The 19,723-nt window shown below is 66.2% G+C and overlaps 2 protein-coding genes across 7 annotated transcripts in view; both read right to left on the bottom strand.

The window, feature by feature from the left end:
* Positions 1-338, bottom strand: part of MTA1 (metastasis associated 1) — a 30,938-nt gene extending 30,600 nt beyond the window's left edge. For all 6 annotated transcript variants that reach the window (XR_013967052.1, XR_013967053.1, XM_080807375.1 and 3 more), the window contains exon 1: positions 228-338. Coding sequence is in view for 4 of the 6 variants with exons in the window: in XM_080807375.1 (XP_080663501.1) it covers positions 228-255 (28 nt within the window). In the remaining 2 variants the exon portion in view is untranslated. The remainder of the gene's footprint in view (positions 1-227) is intronic.
* Positions 339-7,073: 6,735 nt separating this feature from the next.
* TEX22 (testis expressed 22) lies at positions 7,074-19,011 on the bottom strand (the record flags this gene model as incomplete). The annotated part of the gene is made up of 5 exons (XM_080809776.1): positions 7,074-7,356; positions 7,451-7,579; positions 18,492-18,616; positions 18,730-18,922; positions 18,979-19,011. The coding sequence occupies 5 exons, from the start codon at positions 19,009-19,011 to the stop codon at positions 7,177-7,179; spliced, it is 660 nt and encodes a 219-aa protein (XP_080665902.1). The 3' UTR covers positions 7,074-7,176.
* Between the last annotated feature and the right edge of the window lie 712 nt (positions 19,012-19,723).

The following is a 19,723-nucleotide window of genomic DNA, read 5'->3' as shown; positions in this document are numbered from 1 at the left end:
GGGGGCCCGGGCCGCGCTGACGGGGGGGCCCGGGCCCGGGGGTCTGGGGGGTGGGGGAGGGATGGCGCGGGCCCGGGGCGGCGGTTTGGGGGCGGGGGCGGCGCGGGCGGCCGGCGGGGGCGGCCGCGGGGCCGGGGGGGCGGCGGGGGCGGCGGGGGGGGCGGGGGGCCGGGGGGGGCCGGGCCGCGGCGCATAAAGGCGGGCGGCGGCGGCGGCGGCGGCCTTACCTCCGACCCTGTACATGTTGGCGGCCATGTCCGGGCCGGCGGCGGCGGAGGGCCGGGCGCGCGGGGGCGCGGGGCGCGGGGCGCGGGGCGCGGAGGCGGGGGCGCGGGGCGCGGGGCGCGGGCGCGGGCGGGGGGCGGGCGGTTTAAAGGGGCCGCCGCCGCCGCCGCCGCCGAGGCCGCCGAGGCCGCGCAGGGACCGAGGGCCGCGGCGCGGGCGGGAGAGGAAGAGGAGGAGCGGCCGCGGGCAGGGGAGGGGCCTCGGGCGCCGCCGCCCACCGCGCGGCCGTTACCCGGCCGGCCCTCCCCGCGCCTCCGCGCGCCCCTGCCGGGGGTGGGGGTGGGGGGCCCCTCCGCGCGCCCGGCCCCCCGCGCTCGGCCCCGCGCGCTCCCCCGGGCGCGTCCTTCCCGGAGCCCCCGCCGGGCCCTCCCCGCGCCTCCGCGCGCGCCTGCCAGGGTGAGCCCTCCCCGCGCGCCCCTTCCTGGGTGGGTCCTCCCATCCCCCCAAGCCCCCTGCGCAAGGGCTTCCCTGTGCCCGGGGCCTCCTGGCGTCCCCGGCGCCCTCTCCCCGGAAGGGTCCTCAGCCTCACCCGCGCCCCCCCTCCCCAGGTGGGCCCTCCCGGTGCCTCCACACCTGGGTCCTGCCAGCATCCCTGCTGCCCCTTCCCGGAGTGGTTCTCATCACTCCCTCCACGCTGGTCCAGAGCCTTCCCAGGGCCTCCCGCCCCCTCGGTCCCCTCTCCCTCCCCTGGGGACGGAGGTTCTCCAAGTCCCCCGCTGGCCGAAGCTCAGCAGCCCAGCTTTGACCCCAGGGCCGCGCCGCACACCTCTCTTCAGGGCCTGGGTCTCTCCACTCACCCCAGCGGTCTTTGTCCCCCGCCCTCACTGCCCAGCCTCCAAGCCCCAGCCATGCTTGGATAGTGGTGGTGCCCCCAGCCACCTCCATGTGGGCTCCTTCCCCACCCCCGCTAGTGCGGCCTTCCTGAACTGTGGCCTGATGAAAAAGCCAGGGGCGGGGGATGCCACACCCAGAGGATGCCCTCTGGAAAGCCGTCTGAGACCCATGAGGTTGGGGAGGAGGAAGGCGACATACTCCAGAATAGGGAGGCTGTGAGGGCTGTAAGGTACCCAACACACCCGTCAGGATCCCTAAGTGTGTGCCTGTGTGTGCACACGTGTGTGTGCACGCATCCGCGCGTGCATGTGTGTGCACACGCGCACGTGTCTGTGTGCGTGTGCACGCATCTGTGTGCGCGCGGGCATGTGTGCATGTGTGCATGTGTGCATGCGCGTGTGTGTACACGTATGTTGCTCCAGGTGCAAGGACTGTGGGAGATGCGGTGACCACGTGGAGCGGGCAGGACCGGTGGCCCAGTCGGGAGGAGCATGAGGTAGAGGGTGGAGTCCCAGCAGGAGAGAAGCAGGTCCCAGCGGGAGTTTGGAGCCAGGACTGACATCCCTGCTGGGGGCCAAGAGAAAGTAGTGTCTGGGCCCCCGGGTTGCTGGTCTGAGCACTACCGTGGGTTAATGCCCTCTACTCACAGGGGGCAGGCCTGTGGCTGGAGGGAGGTGATGCTGAGGGACATCCCTGTGGGGCTTGGAGGGAAGCATTCAAGGTGTGGGGCCCCCAGCACTGGGGGAGGCTCCCAGGGCCAGACCCGGAGGTCCCCAGAGCGGAGCCCAGAGCAGGTGCTGGAGTGAAAGCCAGGGGTTCCAAGGAGGGCGGTGGGCTGCTACCGGAGCCTGCCCCGGGCTCCAGGACAGGAAACGCTCCGCGGTGCACAGCGCGGCCAGCTCTCTGAGCAAGCCCAGCCCAGGGAGCCCTGGTGGATGGCTGGGGGGGGGGGAGGGGTGTCCTTCCCTCCCCATAGGCCCCCTTCCTAATGCCCTGGACAGTGACGCTGCACCGCAGAACCTTCCAATACTCACTAAGCTGACCAGAAAGTTAGAACGACCGAAAAATAGCCAGGCGGCCTTCGGGCGCGGAAAGAGCCTGAAACTTCCTCCCTAGGAAGGGCCTGCTTCTGCCTCCGTCTGCCTTCAGGGCTCCGTCCTGAGAAGTGTGGCCCTGGCCCAGCTGGGGAGGGCGGCTGACCGAGAGGGGAGGCCGACTTCCTCCCTGCGAGCGGGACGGAGGACAAGCATGGCTGGGGGGTGGGTGGGCACGGCGTGGCGTGGGCAGCCCGGCCGAGGGGGTCCGGGGTCTCAGGGAAGACCCAGACTCCGGGCTTCCCCACGAAGGGTAGGATGCGACCCTCACAGAGCCGAGTGGCCGTTTGCTGAGGCCTGGGACCCCACAGCACACGGCTGCTCCGGCTGCGGCCTGCTTTCTGCCGCTTCCAGACCCATAAGGACAGGGGACAGCGCCGGCAGCGCCCTGCCCTGCTCGCAGGCAGGCGGCAGGTCTCAGGTGAGCTGCAAGAGAGACTGTGCACCCGCCCACTTACCAGCGGCGCAGAAAGACGGCTCCTGGCGTCGGAACGGGAACGAGGGCCTGGCGGCCGCCTCCACACACCCGGCAACAGAGAAACTGCAGGAGGGAGGGAGAGAGGGGGCGAGGGCCAGCTGGAAACCCCGGAGAGCAGCCACCAGAAGCCACAGGAGCGCGGGAGGCCGCGGGAACCTGGACCGCACGTGCCGTCCGTCATCAGAAGCCCCAGTACCGGGCGACCGAAGAGCAGGATGGGAGCGAGCGTTAACGTGTAAAACCACACGGCTGCTGGAGTCAGCCCGGAGCAGCGAGGGGCAGAATGTGGGATGACGGAGGCGGGAAAGGCTGGAGATACTTGGGGGACGAGACAAAGCAGCCAAAACAACAACTTACTCAACCTGACGTGTGACGCACCTGGCGGGCTGGGTGGGGGGACAAGGTCTCTGCCCCCGGGGGGACACGCAGGCTAGAGCTGTGAATAATGCACGCCACAAAGGACGCAGGGAAGGGGACAGAGGGGTCACGGTGACGGGCACAGCTGTGGAGAGGGGTCAGGACACGGGTGGAGGAGGAGGCCCCTCGGACGGACAGGCGTGCACTGGGGGGCTTCGGGGCACCCCCGGGCGGCAGCACGGTGAGGGCCGAGACGAGCAGAGGCAGAGCACTGCAGAGAGCACTCAGGGATCTGCAGGAAAGGCCGGGTGGCGAGGGCCCGCATGCTCCAGAAATCCCGACGGAGCGGCGTCCGCTCGGAGGCCCATCTCGCCTGTCACTGGACTCCAAGGGTCCCCGGGGCTGGCTTTCAGAAAGCAGGTCCCATGCAGGACAGAGTGGCAGCGGGGCCCGCACTCCTGCAGCCGCGGGGCACGGAGACCGGGCCCCGAGGGAAGGCCAGCCACCCCGGCTGAGAAAGCAGGGTCCCCGCCCCTTCTGCGGGGAGACGTGTGAGCGCCACGAGGAGCCCCAGAAACACAGCTCTCCGGCCACCAAGGGCTGAGCTCTCATGCTGCGCGAAGACTGAGCCGCCACGTGGGGCTGGCGAGCTCGCCGCGGCGTGCGGGGTCCCGGGCCGGGGGCCGTGGGTGCAGGCCCAAGGCCCGTGCCAGCCCCGAGTGGGAATGACGGTCCGCGGGCGGGGGCGGGGAGCCCAGCGCCGGCTCCTCTGCGCAGCGGCCGGCGTCAGCCAGCGTGTGTGCGGGGAGCGCGCTGCCAGAGCCATGTGACGCCGTCTCTTGATTTTTGCAATTTCTAAAAATAATCTTAGGAGAAGCTTTTAAACTTGGGGGGAAGACGCACTCGTTAATTCAGCAATTCTGTTTTCCCTTAAAATGAAAATTTCTTAGGTTTGCAGGGAGGGCCTCTGCGCTTACTCTGTATTTCCACACGCTCTCTCCTCGCTGCCTGGGTCTCTGGGGGTACCTGGATAGCCTTTGCCGCGCGTCCACAGCCTCATCTTGGTGCGACTGTGGGTGAGATTTTTAAAACTCTGCTGTTGAGTAGTGAGCGTGTTCTCGCAGAGCCCACGAGGTCCTTCTCTTCAGCAGGGGCGGTGCTGGCCCTCGGGAGGACACAAACGACACCCCCAGCGCACACCAGCTTTCCTCCTCGGGGTGTCTACGGCCGCCTGTGCTGCCTGCTCTGAGCTGACCTCCCTCGTGAGCGCAGACCGGTGGAAGGACGCAAGGGACGCACGCGGCCAGCCGGGCAGGCCTGCCGGCGGGACACTGTCCACCTTGCCACCAGAGCACTCCAGTGCCCCCCCGGATGTCCCCAAAGGGCTTCCCTCCTCAGGGGTATCCCCACATGGCCCCCCACATGGGGATATCTCTGTGATTCGGGGGGGGGGTGTTCCTCCTGGAGCATGAGGAGAGACCCACCTGGCTGAAAGGGCAGGGGCAGTGGAGAACGGACACCGGGGGGTGGCGGCGCCTGGGGGAACCGTCGGTAAAGCATCTCTTTTTTCTTTAAGATTTGATTTATTTATTTGACAGCAAGAGACACACTGAGAGAGGGAACACAAGCAGGGGGAGAGGGAGAGCAGGCCTCCCGCCCAGCAGGAAGGACCCTGGGATCATGACCTGAGCCAAAGGCAGACACCCAATGACTGGGCCCCCCGGGCGCCCTGAAGCATTCATGCTTGGTTTCAGCTCAGGTCACGAACTCAGGGTTGTGGGGGCGCGCTGTGCTCAGCGGGGACTCTCCCCCCGCCCTCCGCCCCTCCCCCAACCTGCACTCTCAAAATAAATGCAATCTTAAAAAATAAAAACAAAGAAGAGACATACGGTGGGGGTGGCCCAGGAGACGTCCCCGCCGACTGCTGCTGCCCTGAGACGCTCTTTGCTCGTCCTGCCGACTCCCACTCTGCTGCCGGGGGGACCCTCTTCTGTTCCAGGGGCTCCGGGCAGGCGCCATTCCCGCTTGGGGCTGATTGTCCTTGGTTGTTGGGGGCAGCCCCATGTTCTGTGGGATGGGAAGCAGCACCCCCGTTCTACCCAGTCGGTGCTGGGCCCCGGGGAAGGCACGGCACCCCCAAAAGATGTGCACATCTTCACCCCAAAGCTGTGAATGTGCCCGTGGGGCCCGGGACGGCTCGGCCATGACCGTGGAGCAGCGGCCCGCAGCACCGGGGCTGACGGAAGAGGCGGAGGCCCCAGAGAAGACGGGGCGTGGGGCCCACAGGGGCCACGCAGCCGGCCTTGAAGGCGGAGGAAGGGGCCACACGCCAAGGCTAGCAGGCAGCCTCCAGAAGCTGGAAAAGGCCAGGAACAGAGTCTCCAGGAGGGCCGGCAGCCGTGCCCACAGCCTGATCCTAGGCTGGTGGGGCCCTTTTGGGACCTCTGCGGCGCCCCAGCCAGGGAACGTGAGGACAGGACGTCTGCGGCGGTGCTCTGCTGGGGCAGCAGTAGAAACCAGAGCTCTGGGTGGCAGCAAACCCATCCCCAGGTGGTGAGTGACCCCTGTCCTGGGCACCACGCTCTGCCGGACGGGGCCACTGGGAGGGTCCTGAGGCTTTGGTAACTACGGTAACCACGCAGGAGGTGGCTGAGGACGCTGCCCGGCCGGGGTCTCGCCCCCCCAAGGCCCCTCTGCCCTGCCGCGGGGGCCCGCAGGCTCCCGGCCCAGCAGAGGCGCCGAGACCACGCGGAAGGCAGAGGGCCGCCGTCTGGGCATCCTGGACTCACCACCGTCTGACTGCCGCCTCGGGACCCGCCCCAAGCCAGACCAGAACCGGTAGGTCAGCCCGGTGACCCTCCGGATCCCCGCTCCGGGACAAAGAACTCCAAAGCCCTTGTCACCTCTACCTGACCGTTGGCACTTTAGCTCCCGCTCTGCACTGGGAGCACTGCTGGGGAGGGGGCTGGGGGAGGGTTCCTTCCTGCCCAGCATGGAGCCTGGCCCATGACACCCACCCCCTAGTTCATCATCAGAGATCCCTAAAGAGGGGAGGAGGGGGTCATATTGTCCCCCAGGCCTCAACCTCAGCCTGCCCCTCAGGACACGGGCCACGGGTTCCGGGACCCAGGGAGGCCGGTGCGTGCAGGCCTGGCTCCTGCCCGCACCCAGACCTGGGGTTCATCACCTCATCTGGCCTGAAGTCCCCGCCACCCAGCTGGCCCCACAGAGAAGCCCATCAGCCCCTGAGAGTCAGTGGCCAAGTCCCGGGGACGGCTCCCACCCCTGCTGCCGGCCTTCCACGGCCCCGGAGGGCTAGGAGCCCGCCCCCACCCCCGCCTTCCCTCCTCCGGCCTCCAGTCCCCCTCCAGCTGCAGCTCCGCCGGTGCACTCCCCCCCGTCCCCCGGGGGCTCAGAACCCTCCGCCCACCCCTCAGCCCCCAAAAGCAGACGTTGGGACGGGCCCAGGGCCAGCTCTTCACAGCTGCCCTCTGCCCGCCAAGCACTGTGCGGAGGTGGGGAGGCACCCCTCCTGCAGGGACCCTCCCGTGCTCAGCACCCCCTGGCTTCCGCTCCCCCAGGGTTATGCGGGCCCCTTTGGACCTCCCGCAGGCAGGGCCCAGCACGAGACCCGGTGTCCCCCAGCTGGGTGAGCATCCGTGCCCAGCGGCTGATGGCCGCAAACTCCCTCCCCTCCCCCCCAGGACCAGCAAGGGAGTTGCTCATGAACTGGGCTCAGTAGGGGGGCCCGTGAGCCACCATGCCCCCCTCCCCCTTCGCGGGCGATTCACAGCTGCTCGACTCCAGGAAGGTGCAGGCCGAGGCCTCTCTAGGCAGCAGCTGGCCCTTCTGGAAGCAACACCGCCCCCCCCCACCGCCCTGTCCCCCAGGCCCCTTCAGGGGGCCTCCCGGAGGCTGGGCTGGGCAGGGCACCCCGCGCCGAGGTGGCCTCCAAGGCCTCAGGGCTGCGTGCTCTAAGGACGGGGCAGTGACAGGGTCCGCCTGGGCCTGGGTTCTCTCATCGCTGGGCTCACGAGCTCCCGCGGGAGGTGAAGAGGCCGCCGCCGCCGCCTACCCCAGGGCCCCCAGGAAAGGCGCTGGAACACAGACACTGGGCTGCGTCATCTCTTAGGAGGGCGGTGACCTAGAGACCTGCGCCTCCGAGGTCGCGGTCTGCCAGGGAGGCGAGCTCCGGGCCAGGAAGACGTGGAAGGCGTGGGCGGACTCAGAGGACCTCAGTGGGTGGGGCAGGAGCACGTCCTTGTCCACGTTCTCGGACACCAGCTGGGCCACGAGCTGCACGATGTCCTGGGGGCAACCGCGGGATCAGGGGGCGGGTCCAGGCAGGGGCTGTGTGTCGCCGGCGCCCCCCGCACTCCCCCGCCCCCCCCTCACCGCACACCCTGTAGTGGGGGTCAGGCCCGCCGGTGCCTGGCTCCTCCCCGCCGTCCTGCGAGGCCAGCTGCCGGCGCTCATCGATGCTGACGCTCCAGTGGCGGCTCGCGGGCCTGCTCTCGGGGGGTTCACACACCTGCGCAAACAGGGGCGCAGTGGGCACCGGCCACACCTGTGCTCCGGGCTCCCGCGCCCGCAGACCCTCTGCACCGCACGGAGAGCAGCCCGCCCGCGTGTCCCCAGGATCCAGCTCTGCCTGCAGCGGCTCCCGCCCAGAGCCCGGCCCCACCACCTGCCACTTTTCTGCGCGAGGGTCGGCCCCGGACGGGGAGGTCTTCACAGCGGCGGCCACGGCCCTTCCCGCTGGAGCCAGGAGGTGGCAGGCAGTAGCCGTCCTCCAGGCTGGCCTGCGAGAGCCTCAGGAGAGATGGGGTGGCGGGGGGCCGCTCCTCCTCGAGCCCCACTAAGTCAAGAAAAAGCCGCAGGAACCGTGAGGACCGGCGGAGAGGTGGCCAGGGGCCAGTGTAGAGGGTGCTCAGCACAAGGCAGGAGGCTGGAAAGGCGTCAGTAACCGGGAAAGACCAGAAGCCACAGCCCTGCAGCACTGTCCCCCCGCACCCCCGGCAGAACTTCCCAGGTGGGCTGTATGTGACAGACCCTCCCAGACTCTGGCCAGGCCTGGGGACCGCCCCCCCCCACCTCCCTGGGGTGGGGGGTGAGACAGCCGGTCACTGTCTGCAGTGCCACGGGGGGTGCGCTAAGAACAGAGAATTGAGACAAGTGCAGAGTAAAGTCCCCGTTCCTCAAAAAATTAGAAATAGAATTCCCCTGTGAGCTAGCAGGCCCTCTGGTGGGTGCGTAGCCACAGGAACGGACAGCAGGCCTCACGGAGACGCCGCACGCCCGGGTCACAGCAGCACGGCCCACAACAGACAAAGGCTGTGGGAAAACCCAGACGGCCGTTGCTGGGTGCCTGCGTTCCCTAGAGGGGCACGTGCAGGCCGCGGAATATGATTCAGCTTTAAAAGGAAGAAACGTGGCTGAGCCTTGAGGACACTACGCCCAGTGACCCAGGCAGGTCACCGGAGGAGAAACCTGTGTGATTCCACTCTGGGTGTCCCCAGAGGAGTCAGATCCACAGCGACGCTAAGTAGACGGGACGACAGGGCTGGGGAGCCGTCCCCCCCAAGCAGATGGGGACAGCATCAGATGCACAGAACAGAAGTCCTGGAGATCGGGTTCCGACAACGTGAACATACTCAATGCCGCTAAGCCATATACTTAAAAATAAGAAGCAAACCCCCAAAGTGGACACTAGGGCCCAGAGACCCACACGGAAGGAGGCGTGAGGGCACCCAGGGGCCTGGGCCGGCCACAAGCCAAGCAGGAAGGCCGGAGAAGGAAGTGGCACTGCTGGCACTTGGGTCTGGACCTCGCAGCCTCCAGACCTTGAGACAACACATTTCTGCGGTTTAAGCATCACCCCACCAACAACCGCAAAAAAAAAAAAAAAAAAAAAAAAGTGACGCTCCCAGCCCCTCCTCCCACTCTGCACCAAGATCCGTGGGGCCTGGCTACTCCCCCCGTCTTCCCAGGAGAGGAAGGTTCCTTCCTGGACAAAACGGGTGGCCTGACAGACCCCGAGGGTGGGACGCCCAGGCCAGAGCCCCCAGACACCTCCCGCCTCACAGCCCAAGCACCTGACCACGGGTGAGGCTGCCCCCACGCGTGGAGCCTCAGGCCAGCCCCCGTTCTGCTCTTCTGCACTGACCAGGAGCAGGTGCGGTGTCTGCAGGGATGAGAGACTCGGGGGACAGGAAAGAGACCCCCCGTCCCATAGCTGTTGTTCTCCTAGACACGGGTGTCCCCAGAACAGAAAAAGGGGGGTGTGGGAGAGGACCTCAGACGGCAAGCCGGAGCTCTTTAAACATGTGACTGTGTCCACGTGGAAAGCTCCCCACAGGCGTGGCCGGTGGTGTGGGGTCCCTCCCTCTGTCCGGCCGTAGCCCCGCGGCGTTTCCCACTAAACTCTATCCCGCTCCCCGCAGAGCAGGGTGACTGGGAGCGGAGCCCCTGCCCCAGGCCCGCCTCTCAGGTCTCCGCCATCCGCCACGGCTGCGGCATCCCCGGAGGACCTCTGAGACTGCGCGGCAAGCGGGGGACACAGGGGCCTGCTGACCCCAGGCCCCTGACGGAGGGCGAGCAGGAGCGCACGGCGGCGGCTCAAGGAAGCCGTCACAGAGCCGGTCATTACAGCAAGCGCTGACCGCGAAAGCAAGGACTGGCCGAACACCAGAAACAAAGACACGGTGAGCCGGAATCAGGAGAAACCTGGAAACTTCGACCGCGTAGGCCAGCACCCAGGCAGTCAGACTTCAGGAGGAGAGAGTTGAGAAAACGAACGCGCACCCGCGCTTCCTAGGGACGAGGGGGTGCGGCGGCGGAGCGTGAGAGGAAGCAGACGGGGGCGTGTGGGCGTCGCAGGGGCCTGCAGAGGCTGACGCGGCGCACATGCCAAGGACCCGAGGCCACACGGTCTCGGGCATCACGCAGAAACAGCAGGGGTTGGGGTGATAGAGAAATCCATGTCCTGGAAGAACATGATTTTCCACGGAGAGTTTCCACCCACGAAAGCACCACGCGAGTGTGGCGGCAGAATGAGGACGTCTGAGCAGCTCCGCGGTCGGGAGCTCAGACGTCTCCGGGGCCCTCCTTCCCAGGCCCTTCACCAAACTGGGAGTAAACCAGCAAGGACGGAGACGAGGGCCCAGGACCTGGGGTCCTGCTGAGGGGAGGCCAGCAGGGGCACTCCAGATGAGAGGCCTTGGGGCGCAGCCTCCCCTGGGCACGGAGCTGGCCTCTGGGCTCCCCAAGTGTGGCCTGCGGGGCCCCGGAGCAGCCACAGGCAGTTGTCCACATGCCTGGGGCTCTGAGGTGGACTGAGCTGTGGGTTCCGCGTGGGGCTTTGTCACCAGCGACGCAGCAGCTCCGGGTGTGGCTGGGGTCCCCGAGGAGAGGGTGCGCGGTGAGGACAGGCCCCGAGTCCCGGAATCCCAGTTCGTGGTGGGAATGGCCACGAGAGCTGGAAGCTGTGGGCACCGGGCTGTGCCCCTTGTGACCCCCAAGAGCTAGGGCAGGGCTGTCGTCCTAAGTTACACAAGCACATGTGTTAAAAAAAATAGCCCAATTTTTAAAAAACAGAGTCTGAAGTGGTGAAGCAGCGTGACCTGACAGACACAGGACGTGCACGCACCGCCGGCCGCAGGCAACCGCGCTGTCCCCAAGCAAAGGGAACATCGCACACGTCAGCTGCGCTTTAGGCCGCCAAAAAACAGACGGGCCAGCACAGGACTCGTCCGGGTCACATCGGGCGGCCACAAGACAACTAGAAATTGACAGCAGAACCCCATTGGGGCCGACCTTCCAAAGCACCCCTAATCCGCCCCGAGGGAAAGGGGAAACGAGGCTGCAAGCCGGCTCACGCGGACACGAGCAAGGGTGCGGGGAGCCCCGGCTGCCGCCGTCCCGTGAAGACAGGACCCCAAATGCTGGAAAATTAGGGAAAAGCCACAAGCAATTCAAGCAGCGAGGAAGAGAACAAAGTAACTTCGCCAAAAGTTAGAGGCGGGAGGAAAGATTAATGAGGTTAAACGAAAAAAAAAAAAAAAAAAGACGACAGACGATGCCACAGGACTGGTGGCCTCGCGGCCCAGCACGCCCCATCCCCCAGCCGCCCCCTCCTGCTGAACATCCGCCCGCTCCTCCGAGAACTGAGTCCATCGCTCACACGCCTTCCACTCGCTGCTGAAACCGCCTTCCAGGGCCCAAAAGCGTCTCTTCGTAGAATCCGGTCGGTCCACGTTCGAACGTCGTGCGCGGCACGAGCAGTTTCTTCCAGACCATCTCGTCAGATTTTTGTGTCTTTGCACTAACCTTTAAAGACTTCGTCCGACTTGCAGGATTTCCCAGCGCGCGTTTAGTGTGGGGCCCCGGCAGGAACCTCCCCACCCGCCCCCCGAGCTTCCGCCGCCGCCGTCGCGTGGTCCTGGCCCGACTGTGGTTTGGTTTCCACGATTGCCGTGTTTGATCTTCAAAACGGGCAGCCAGCCACCGCCCCGATCCTGCAGAAGTCCGTGCCCCGCCGTCCCGGAAGCCCCAGACTCACACAGGGACTCATTTTCCAACTATTTGCCCTGGACTGTGGATCTCTTGCCCGAGTCTGTCTTCCCCAATGCCATACGGTTCTGTTTCATTTTAAGATTTTACTTATTTGAGAGAGAAAGAGTGAGAGAGAGAGAGAGAGCACAAGCAGGGAGCGGGAAGTGGACTCCCCGCCGAGCAGGGAGACCGCAGCCCCGGCGTCTAGGCTATGACCTGACCGACCAAAGCCAGCCGCGCCCACAACCCCGACCGACGGACACAGGGACAGACGTACTTGCTGTTGAGCTGCTGAGTCTCGGGGACAGTTGTCCGGTGCAGCAGGTAATTGACACCTGGACAGAGACGTAGGCACGTTTAGGGTAAGACTGTCAACACTCGTGAAAAGTTCCGTTTCTTTGAGAAACTGGTATTGCACCGAAGAGGGTACTTGGGGGAAATCTGACAGGTTTAAGGCGTTAAATCTTCCCGGGAAACGAGACGGCGCAGACTTCCGTCAGCTGCTGTCGGCGCTGCGGGGCCCCGCGTCCGTCTCAGGAACGGATCCATTCTCAGGGACTTCGCAGTTTCTGTTGTGAAAGGGAATGAATCCTTTTCTCCCCACTACATTTCCTGCTCGGTTATTTTCGGTGTGTTGGGAAAATAAGTTTTATTTTTTTTATGTTTTATTTATTTATTTGAGAGAAAGTGAGTGAGCCAGAGAGCACAAGCGGGGATGGGGGCCGTGGGGGTGAGCAGGGAGCCCGACCACGCGGGGCTCGACCCCAGGACCCCGGGGTCACCACCAGAGCCGAAGGCAGACGCTCAGCCGACGGAGCCGCCCAGGGGCCCCCAGAAACTACTAAGCTTCCGAGGGAGGCCGTCTCCAGCCGGGCTCTCCTCCCAGCGGTCTTCTCAGCGGCTCACGCGGGTTTCCAGCAGGGTCACGGCTCAGCGGCAGACACCGGCCGTCTCAGGTCTGCCTTTCAGGTACTTACAGCTCGTCCCGCCTCCCGACCGGGGCGCAGGCTCGGCGTCGGACGGGCCCATCGTCGTGGCGACCCCGGGCGCCTGTGAGAGGCTGACCGAGCCTCCCCAGAGCAACGGCGTCACGTCACAGACGGGCCCGCCGCGTCCTGCCTTACTCGGAATCAGTCGGCTCTCGCCGCGGTAACTGTGCCTCCATTGAAAGAATCATCAATAGGTTTTTGTTTGTTTTAAGAAAGATGCTGCAATTTACTAACGTTATCTTCCGTATCTGTTGAGAGGATCACGTGCTCTCCCCCTTGCGAATACAGACGATTTTATTCCGTGCGTTTCTGGAGTCCTCGTCTTTCCACACACCACGTCGCGTACTCACCGCGCACCGGGTCGCGGCTGACACCGCACACCTTCCTCGGCGAGCGGGGAAGAGCCGACGTCCCTGCTCGGGGGGGCAGAGGCGCGGGCGCCGCAGGGTCAGGCCTGACCTTCAGTCCTCCAGGTGCGGCCTGGTTTGATCTACTCACCACACGTTCAGGACTTTTCGGTCCGTGCACAGTTCCACTGGCACGTCACTCCCCCAACCCGCCCCCGCGGCCACCCCCTCCCCCGCAGCACGGGTGGTGTCGCGGTGAAGCCGCTCCAGGAGAGCCGGAAGCGACTCTGGACGGTCCTCACCGCACAGGTGGGGGGACTCACTTCCTAACAGCCTGCAACTGCCCACCCTAAGTCCTTCACTGAGCGCGTTTCTGGGGCCACGTGAGAGTTTCCTTTGTTGTCATCGGTGTCTCCGGTTTTTTGTTGTTGTTTTTTTAAAGATTTCATTTATTTATTTGACAGACAGAAATCACAAGTAGGCAGAGAGGCAGGCGGAGAGAGAGGAGGAAGCAGGCTCCCTGCTGAGCAGAGAGCCCGATGCGGGACTCGATCCCAGGACCCTGAGACCATGACCCGAGCTGAAGGCAGAGGCTTAACCCACTGAGCCACGCAGGTGCCCCCAAAATATTTTATTTATTTGGCAGAGACACAGCGAGAGACAGAACACAAGCAGGGGGAGAGGCAGAGGGAGAAGCAGGCTTCCCGCCAAGCAGAGCGCCCGATGCCAGGCTCCATCCCGGGACCCCGGGACCATGACCCGAGCCGAAGGCAGAGGCCTCGCAACCGAGCCCCCAGACGCCCCGTGTCTTCACCTTCTTCTCTCCTCCCCTTTTACGTTCTCTCATGCGCTAAGTCACACGTAACTTTTACCACTCGGAGGTGTCCGCTCAGGGTCACTAAAGCACATTCCCCATGTCCTGCAGCCGTCACCACCCCCGCCCCCCGTCTCCAGAACGTTCTCACCTTCCCAAACTGAAACTGTCCTCCCAACGCGTTAAGTCCCCAACTCCTGCCGCCCCCGCTGTCCTTCCCGAGTCTGCCCACTCTAGGGGCCTCATGGAACTGGGCTGTGCAGCGTCTGTCCGTCTGCGACTGGATGGTGATTCAGCACAACGTCCTGAAGGCTCACCGGAGTCGTGACATTTGTCTGAACGAACTTCATTAAGGCTCAGCCATGTTCCACTGATGTACACCTCACACTCGGCTCCGACGGACCCCGGGCTGCCTCCGCCTTCTGACTGTTGTGCCCGGCGCTGCCGTAAACCCGGAGGCACACCTGTCTGCCCGACGCCTTTCAGTTGTCGGATGCGCGCCTGCAAGCGGACCGGGGGTGGGGGCGGGCGCGCGTGGCCGTCCCGAGCTAATCTCTGCTGGGGCTCCGCCCTGTTTCCCACACACCCACCAGCGCTGCACAGGGTCCCACGTTCTCCACATCCTGGCCAGTTCTTTCCTTTTTTTTTTTTTAATTAAAGATTGATTGATTTGAGAGAGAGGTGCACAAGCAAGGGCAAGTGCGGAGGGAGGGGGGAAACAGGCTCTCCCCTGCTCAGGGAGCCTGACGTGGGGCTCGATCCCAGGACCCTGAGACCATGACCTGAGCTGAAGGCAGAAGCTTCGCCTACCGAGTCCCATAGACGCGCCCCTCCCCGTTTTCGAGAGGAGGGGTGGCGACGGGGGTGGGTGCTGTCCCGTGGTTTTGGTTTGCATCGTCTTGGACTAGTGACGCTGAGCAGGAGAAAGGTCTGCTCAAGCTCTCGGCCCGTTCCGGACTCAGGCGGTCTCGTCTGGAGCTCCCCTCCCTGTGCATTCTGGACCCTCCTCCCTTCCCGGGTGTGCGATGTGCAAAGGTTTTCCTCCCGCTCCACAGGCTGACTTTTCACTCTGTCCAGGGTTTGAAGATCAAAAGGTTTTAATTTGATGGACCCTAATTTATTTACTTTTACATTTGTTGCTCGAGCTGTTGGGTGTCATGACCAATGTCATGAAGGTTTCCCGTGTTTTCTTCCAGTTTTGTAGTTTTATGTCTTTGATCCACCTTGAGTTAGTTTTTCTAGGTGTCATCAGGGGAGTCCAACTTCCAGGTCTGGGTGCAAGTCCAGAGTTCCCCGCACAGCGTGCGGACAAGACGTACCCCCCCGCCCCCCCCCCGGCACGGAGCATCTTGGTGCACTGATCTCTAACTTTGCTCTTGGTGTGTGTTTTGCCTCCCTGAAAGTTGTTTTTTTTTTTTTTTTAAGACTTTATTTATTTATTTGACAGAGAGATCACAAGTAGGCAGAGAGGCAGGCGGAGAGAGAGAAAGGGAAGCAGGCTCCCTGCTGAGCAGAGAGCCCGCCGTGGGGCTCGATCCCAGGACCCTGGGATCATGACCCGAGCCAAAGGCAGAGGCTTAACCCACTGAGCCCCCCAGGCGCTCCTCCCTGAAAGCTCTGTTGGTTTTCCACATGTGCTTAAATGTGACCGTCTTCTCTCTGCTGGTTCCCGGACTTGGGAGGCTAGAAAGGCCACCCCTGCACCCGGGGTTCTCCCTGGTGTTCAGTGAGAGGCACAGCTATGACTGTCTTCTCCGTATCTGCACGGCTGCCCCACGAGACTTACTCCAAGTCCATCTCACCCACCCACGTGAGAGGCCATCTTTGCCCTACGCTGATGTCCACGTTCTGTGGGCATTTGGGTCAATTTCCAGGACTTTCTTTTCAGTCCTGACGTTCGCGCGTCACACGTCAGGACTCCGGCTTCGTGGTGAGAATTCACGTCTGCTACGACTGGACCTGTGTTTGGTTTCTTCTATTTCACCGGTTTGGCACACCGAAAAAGACAAGACAAACGTTTATGGTTTTTTAAAGTTTATCTTTTTTCAGGGATCTCTCCACCCAACGGGGGCTTGAACTCGACCCCAGTATCAAGAGTTGAGCTCTTCTCACCAGGCACCCCAAACACTCAGCACCTTTGTTGTCGAGGACACTGAACTGGGAAACGCCCGAGGAGGGCCCTCCGTGCCGGGCGTCTTCTCCTCCGGGAACTGGGCGTCTCTTCCTCTTGTCGGGTCTCTCGGTACCACTTTGGGGTGTTTGAAAGTTTCTTTCAGCTACGTTTGCCTACCTCCTGCCGAGTTTACTCCCGTTTTCTGATGGGCCCTTTTCCTTTTTCTCCGAGTCTGTTTACGACCGTGCGGGCCACCGCGCTGCACGCGGCCGTGCGGACCCTCCTCCCCGGCTGCTGGGAGCCGGTTCCGGTCTGTTCTCCCGCACGGAACAGGCGGTCACGTCCCCTGTCCCCTGCGTTCACATCCCTCCGGTCTGGCTGCGTGGGCCAATTCTTCCACGAGGGCGCAGGTCACGGTGAGGACGGGGGCGCACCTGCAACCCCGTCTTGTTCTGCTCGGCCCGGCCGTGTCCTGTTTCTGGGTTTGCCCTCCTTCCTGACAGAGCTTTTCAGCAAATGTCTGGTGTCCTTCGCCTGGACACCAGATGGACACCAGCCTGGAACGCAGCACCCATGCTGGATTAGCAATGCGGGCAGACTGGGGCTCAGTGACCAGGGCAGCCACTGTTTCTGCCGCCTCCCACCACACGGCCCGGCACAGACCCCCTGCTCCGCCCAGGCTGTGGTCGCCCACCACAGTGTTAGTCCTGCTGGCCAGCCCTCCCGTCCTGCGCTGGTCCGTGGGTTCCGGCCTTTTTCAGAATGCTCCAAGGTCACTCCAGTGAGACTCTGAGGACGCAGACGGGCAGAAGCTTGTGCAGCCCTCGGTGAGAGGCTGGATGCTGGCAGACCCTCCGCTGGAGGACGTCCCCTGAGACCCTGGCCTCAGCCTGAACTCCTGACCCCTTTGTGAGCACAGAGCCTTACTGGGTGGGCGATAGGGGCCCACAGTCAACACTGCAGACACACGTGGCTCTTGTGGGGCTTGGGATGGGATGACACAGGGACGAAGGAATGGTCAGCCAGGCTGGTGGTGCTGCCTGACAAGGACCAGCCGCAGGCCGGCCCGTGAAAACAGGACTCCACACTAAGAAGCACCGAGAGGAAGGTCACCCTGCACGACAGCGAGACAGAGGGCAGCTCGGGGAACCCTTCAGGCTGCAGTGAGCACCGGACACTCCCGAAGGCTGAGGGCAGAGGAGGGAAGCAGCAGGGCAACTCGGAAGAGGAGGGACTCCCTGCCCCCAAACTAGAAGCCGGAGCGCCGGCAGAGATGGGTCGGCCCTTCTTCCGGCCTCCACCCTGGCCACCTCCCACCAGGCCCTTTTTCCTGCTCCCCTGTGGCCCCACTGTCCCCCAGCCCCCTCTCAGAACCTCAACCTTGGGGGTGGGGGGTGGCCTCCACCCAAGAGCCAGGAGAACGATGGTCCCCGCCACCCCCCCGGAGGGGACCCCGGAGTCACGCCCTTCCTCCCGCCAGGTGACACCCTTGTGTGTTTAGGTCCTGGCCCAGCAAGTCGAAGGCTCTGGCTCTGGCCCCCCAGACCCTCACCCGCCCTCACAGGTATTCGGGCAGGGGCAGTGGGAAGAGCGCCCAGCGGCCAGGGGAGGGGGCCAGCTAGGGAGCCTGCTTCCCCTCCCCCCCACCTTCTTGCGCAACCCTCTGGCCACGGCACACACGCACAGGCGTCTAGGCACTGCGCGCAGCCTGACAGGCTCCCCCTGGCCACCCTGGCCCTCCGCTGGCACCGGGTGTGGCCGCCCTGGCTCCCGCCCCCGCACACAGGGAGCCACACTCAGCTCTGGGCATCTGGCTTCTCTGCTCCTGAAGCACCCCGGGGCCAGAGCCGCCGACCCGCTCATGGCTCCGGGGGAGGGGCAGCTGCTTACCCATCCGGCCTGAGGTAGGGGCGGAGAGTGCCTCCAGCGTGGGGCCGGCACAGGCACAGCTCCTGGAAATGCCCCGGTCACCACTGCTGGGGACGGTCCCGCGCACCACACCCCCCCCCACCTGTGCTGCCGCCCTCCCGCCCAGGGTGCAGGCCTGGGGAGACTGCGGGGCCGCGGGAAGAGCGCGCATCCCGGGTGAGCCCTGCCCGAGGCCGAGGCGCCCCCTCTGCCGCTCGCCGGGGCCAGCCCACCTGCAGGGCCAGTTCCCGGGGTGCAGCTTACCCAGTCCTGAGTCCGCGCCTGCTGCCCTCCGCTCTGGGTGCTGGGCCGGCCCCAGGCCCTGCTCGGGCTCCGGGGGGGCGAGGCCTGCCGGGGCGCCTTCCCCTTGGGGCCATGAAACCCGGGGTCCCGACGGTCCATCGCCAGCCCCACAGGCCGCGGGCTCTGGGCAAGGTCACCGCCGCTCCCTGGCCCCCCGGACCCGGGGGCCGCCCCTTCCAGCTCCTGGCCCTCCAGTCGGGCAGGCCTCAGGCCAGGGGGTGCCGCGGGTCCCCAGCTGCGCTGCGGCCGCCCCTTCTCCCCACAGGGTCACCCCGCGCTGCCCCCTGTCCCGGGCCCAGGCTCCCCACCTGGCTCCAGCCCGAGGGGCGTGCGTCCTCCCCGGCCGCCGCGGGCCGGTCACACGGCGAGGGCCCCGGCGCTCTCCCCACCCCTCCCCGCGCCCGCTGTGACCTCACCTCGGCGCGGGCGCGCCACACCCCGGGGGGCTCCGCGGGCGAGGCGAGGGCGGAGCGGGGCTCCGGGCGCGGGCCAGGAGGGCGGGAGGCCGGGAGGAGCGGGCGCGGGACGCGGGGCGAAGGGGCTGAGGGCAGGGAGAGGTGCGGGGCAGCGGGTGCGCTAGCGGCGTGGGGGGGCCGGAGGGGCGGGGCGGGTCCTCCCCGGCGCCGGCGGGCGAAGAACAGGGGCGCGGCCCACCGCCGTCCCCGCGGCCCTGGGGGGCGGAGCCGAGCGCGGCGGAAGTTCCGCTGGGGCTGTCCCCGCCCCGCCGCTTCCGCTTCCGGCCTGCGCTGCGCCTGCGCCGTGGCCCGAGGGGCTGGTCGGGGGCCTGTGCGCGGTGGGGCTCGGCGCGCTCGGAGGCGTCCCCCGCAGACGCCTCCCTTCTGCGCCTCTGGAGGGGCAACGAGGCGGAGCTGGGAGCTCGGGGGCCCCCGGCCGGAGCCCCACAGGGCCTGCGCTCGCGCCCCCGCCCGCAGCCATTGGCCTACAGGCCGTGCGGCCTCCGTGACCCTCCCCGCCCCCCCGGGGCGCCCCCCGCGGCGCCCCCTCCGACCGCACGTCCCCCCCGCGGCGCCCCCTCCGACCGCACGTCCCCCCCGCGGCGCCCCCTCCGACCGCACGTCCCCCCCGCGGCGCCCCCTCCGACCGCACGTCCCCCCCGCGGCGCCCCCTCCGACCGCACGTCCCCCCCGCGGCGCCCCCTCCGACCGCACGTCCCCCCCGCGGCGCCCCCTCCGACCGCACGTCCCCCCCGCGGCGCCCCCCTCCGACCGCACGTCCCCCCCGCGGCGCCCCCCTCCGACCGCACGTCCCCCCCGCGGCGCCCCCCTCCGACCGCACGTCCCCCCCGCGGCGCCCCCTCCGACCGCACGTCCCCCCCGCGGCGCCCCCCTCGGACCGCACGTCCCCCCCGCGGCGCCCCCCTCCGACCGCACGTCCCCCCCGCGGCGCCCCCTCCGACCGCACGTCCCCCCCGCGGCGCCCCCCTCGGACCGCACGTCCCCCCCGCGGCGCCCCCCTCGGACCGCACGTCCCCCCCGCGGCGCCCCCCTCGGACCGCACGTCCCCCCCGCGGCGCCCCCCTCCGACCGCACGTCCCCCCCGCGGCGCCCCCCTCCGACCGCACGTCCCCCCCGCGGCGCCCCCTCCGACCGCACGTCCCCCCCGCGGCGCCCCCCTCCGACCGCACGTC

Source organism: Martes martes, assembly GCF_963455335.1.
Source record: "Martes martes genome assembly, chromosome: 7".
In the NCBI taxonomy this organism is placed as follows: Eukaryota; Metazoa; Chordata; class Mammalia; order Carnivora; family Mustelidae; genus Martes; species Martes martes.
This window is presented reverse-complemented; position numbering and strand designations above follow the sequence as displayed.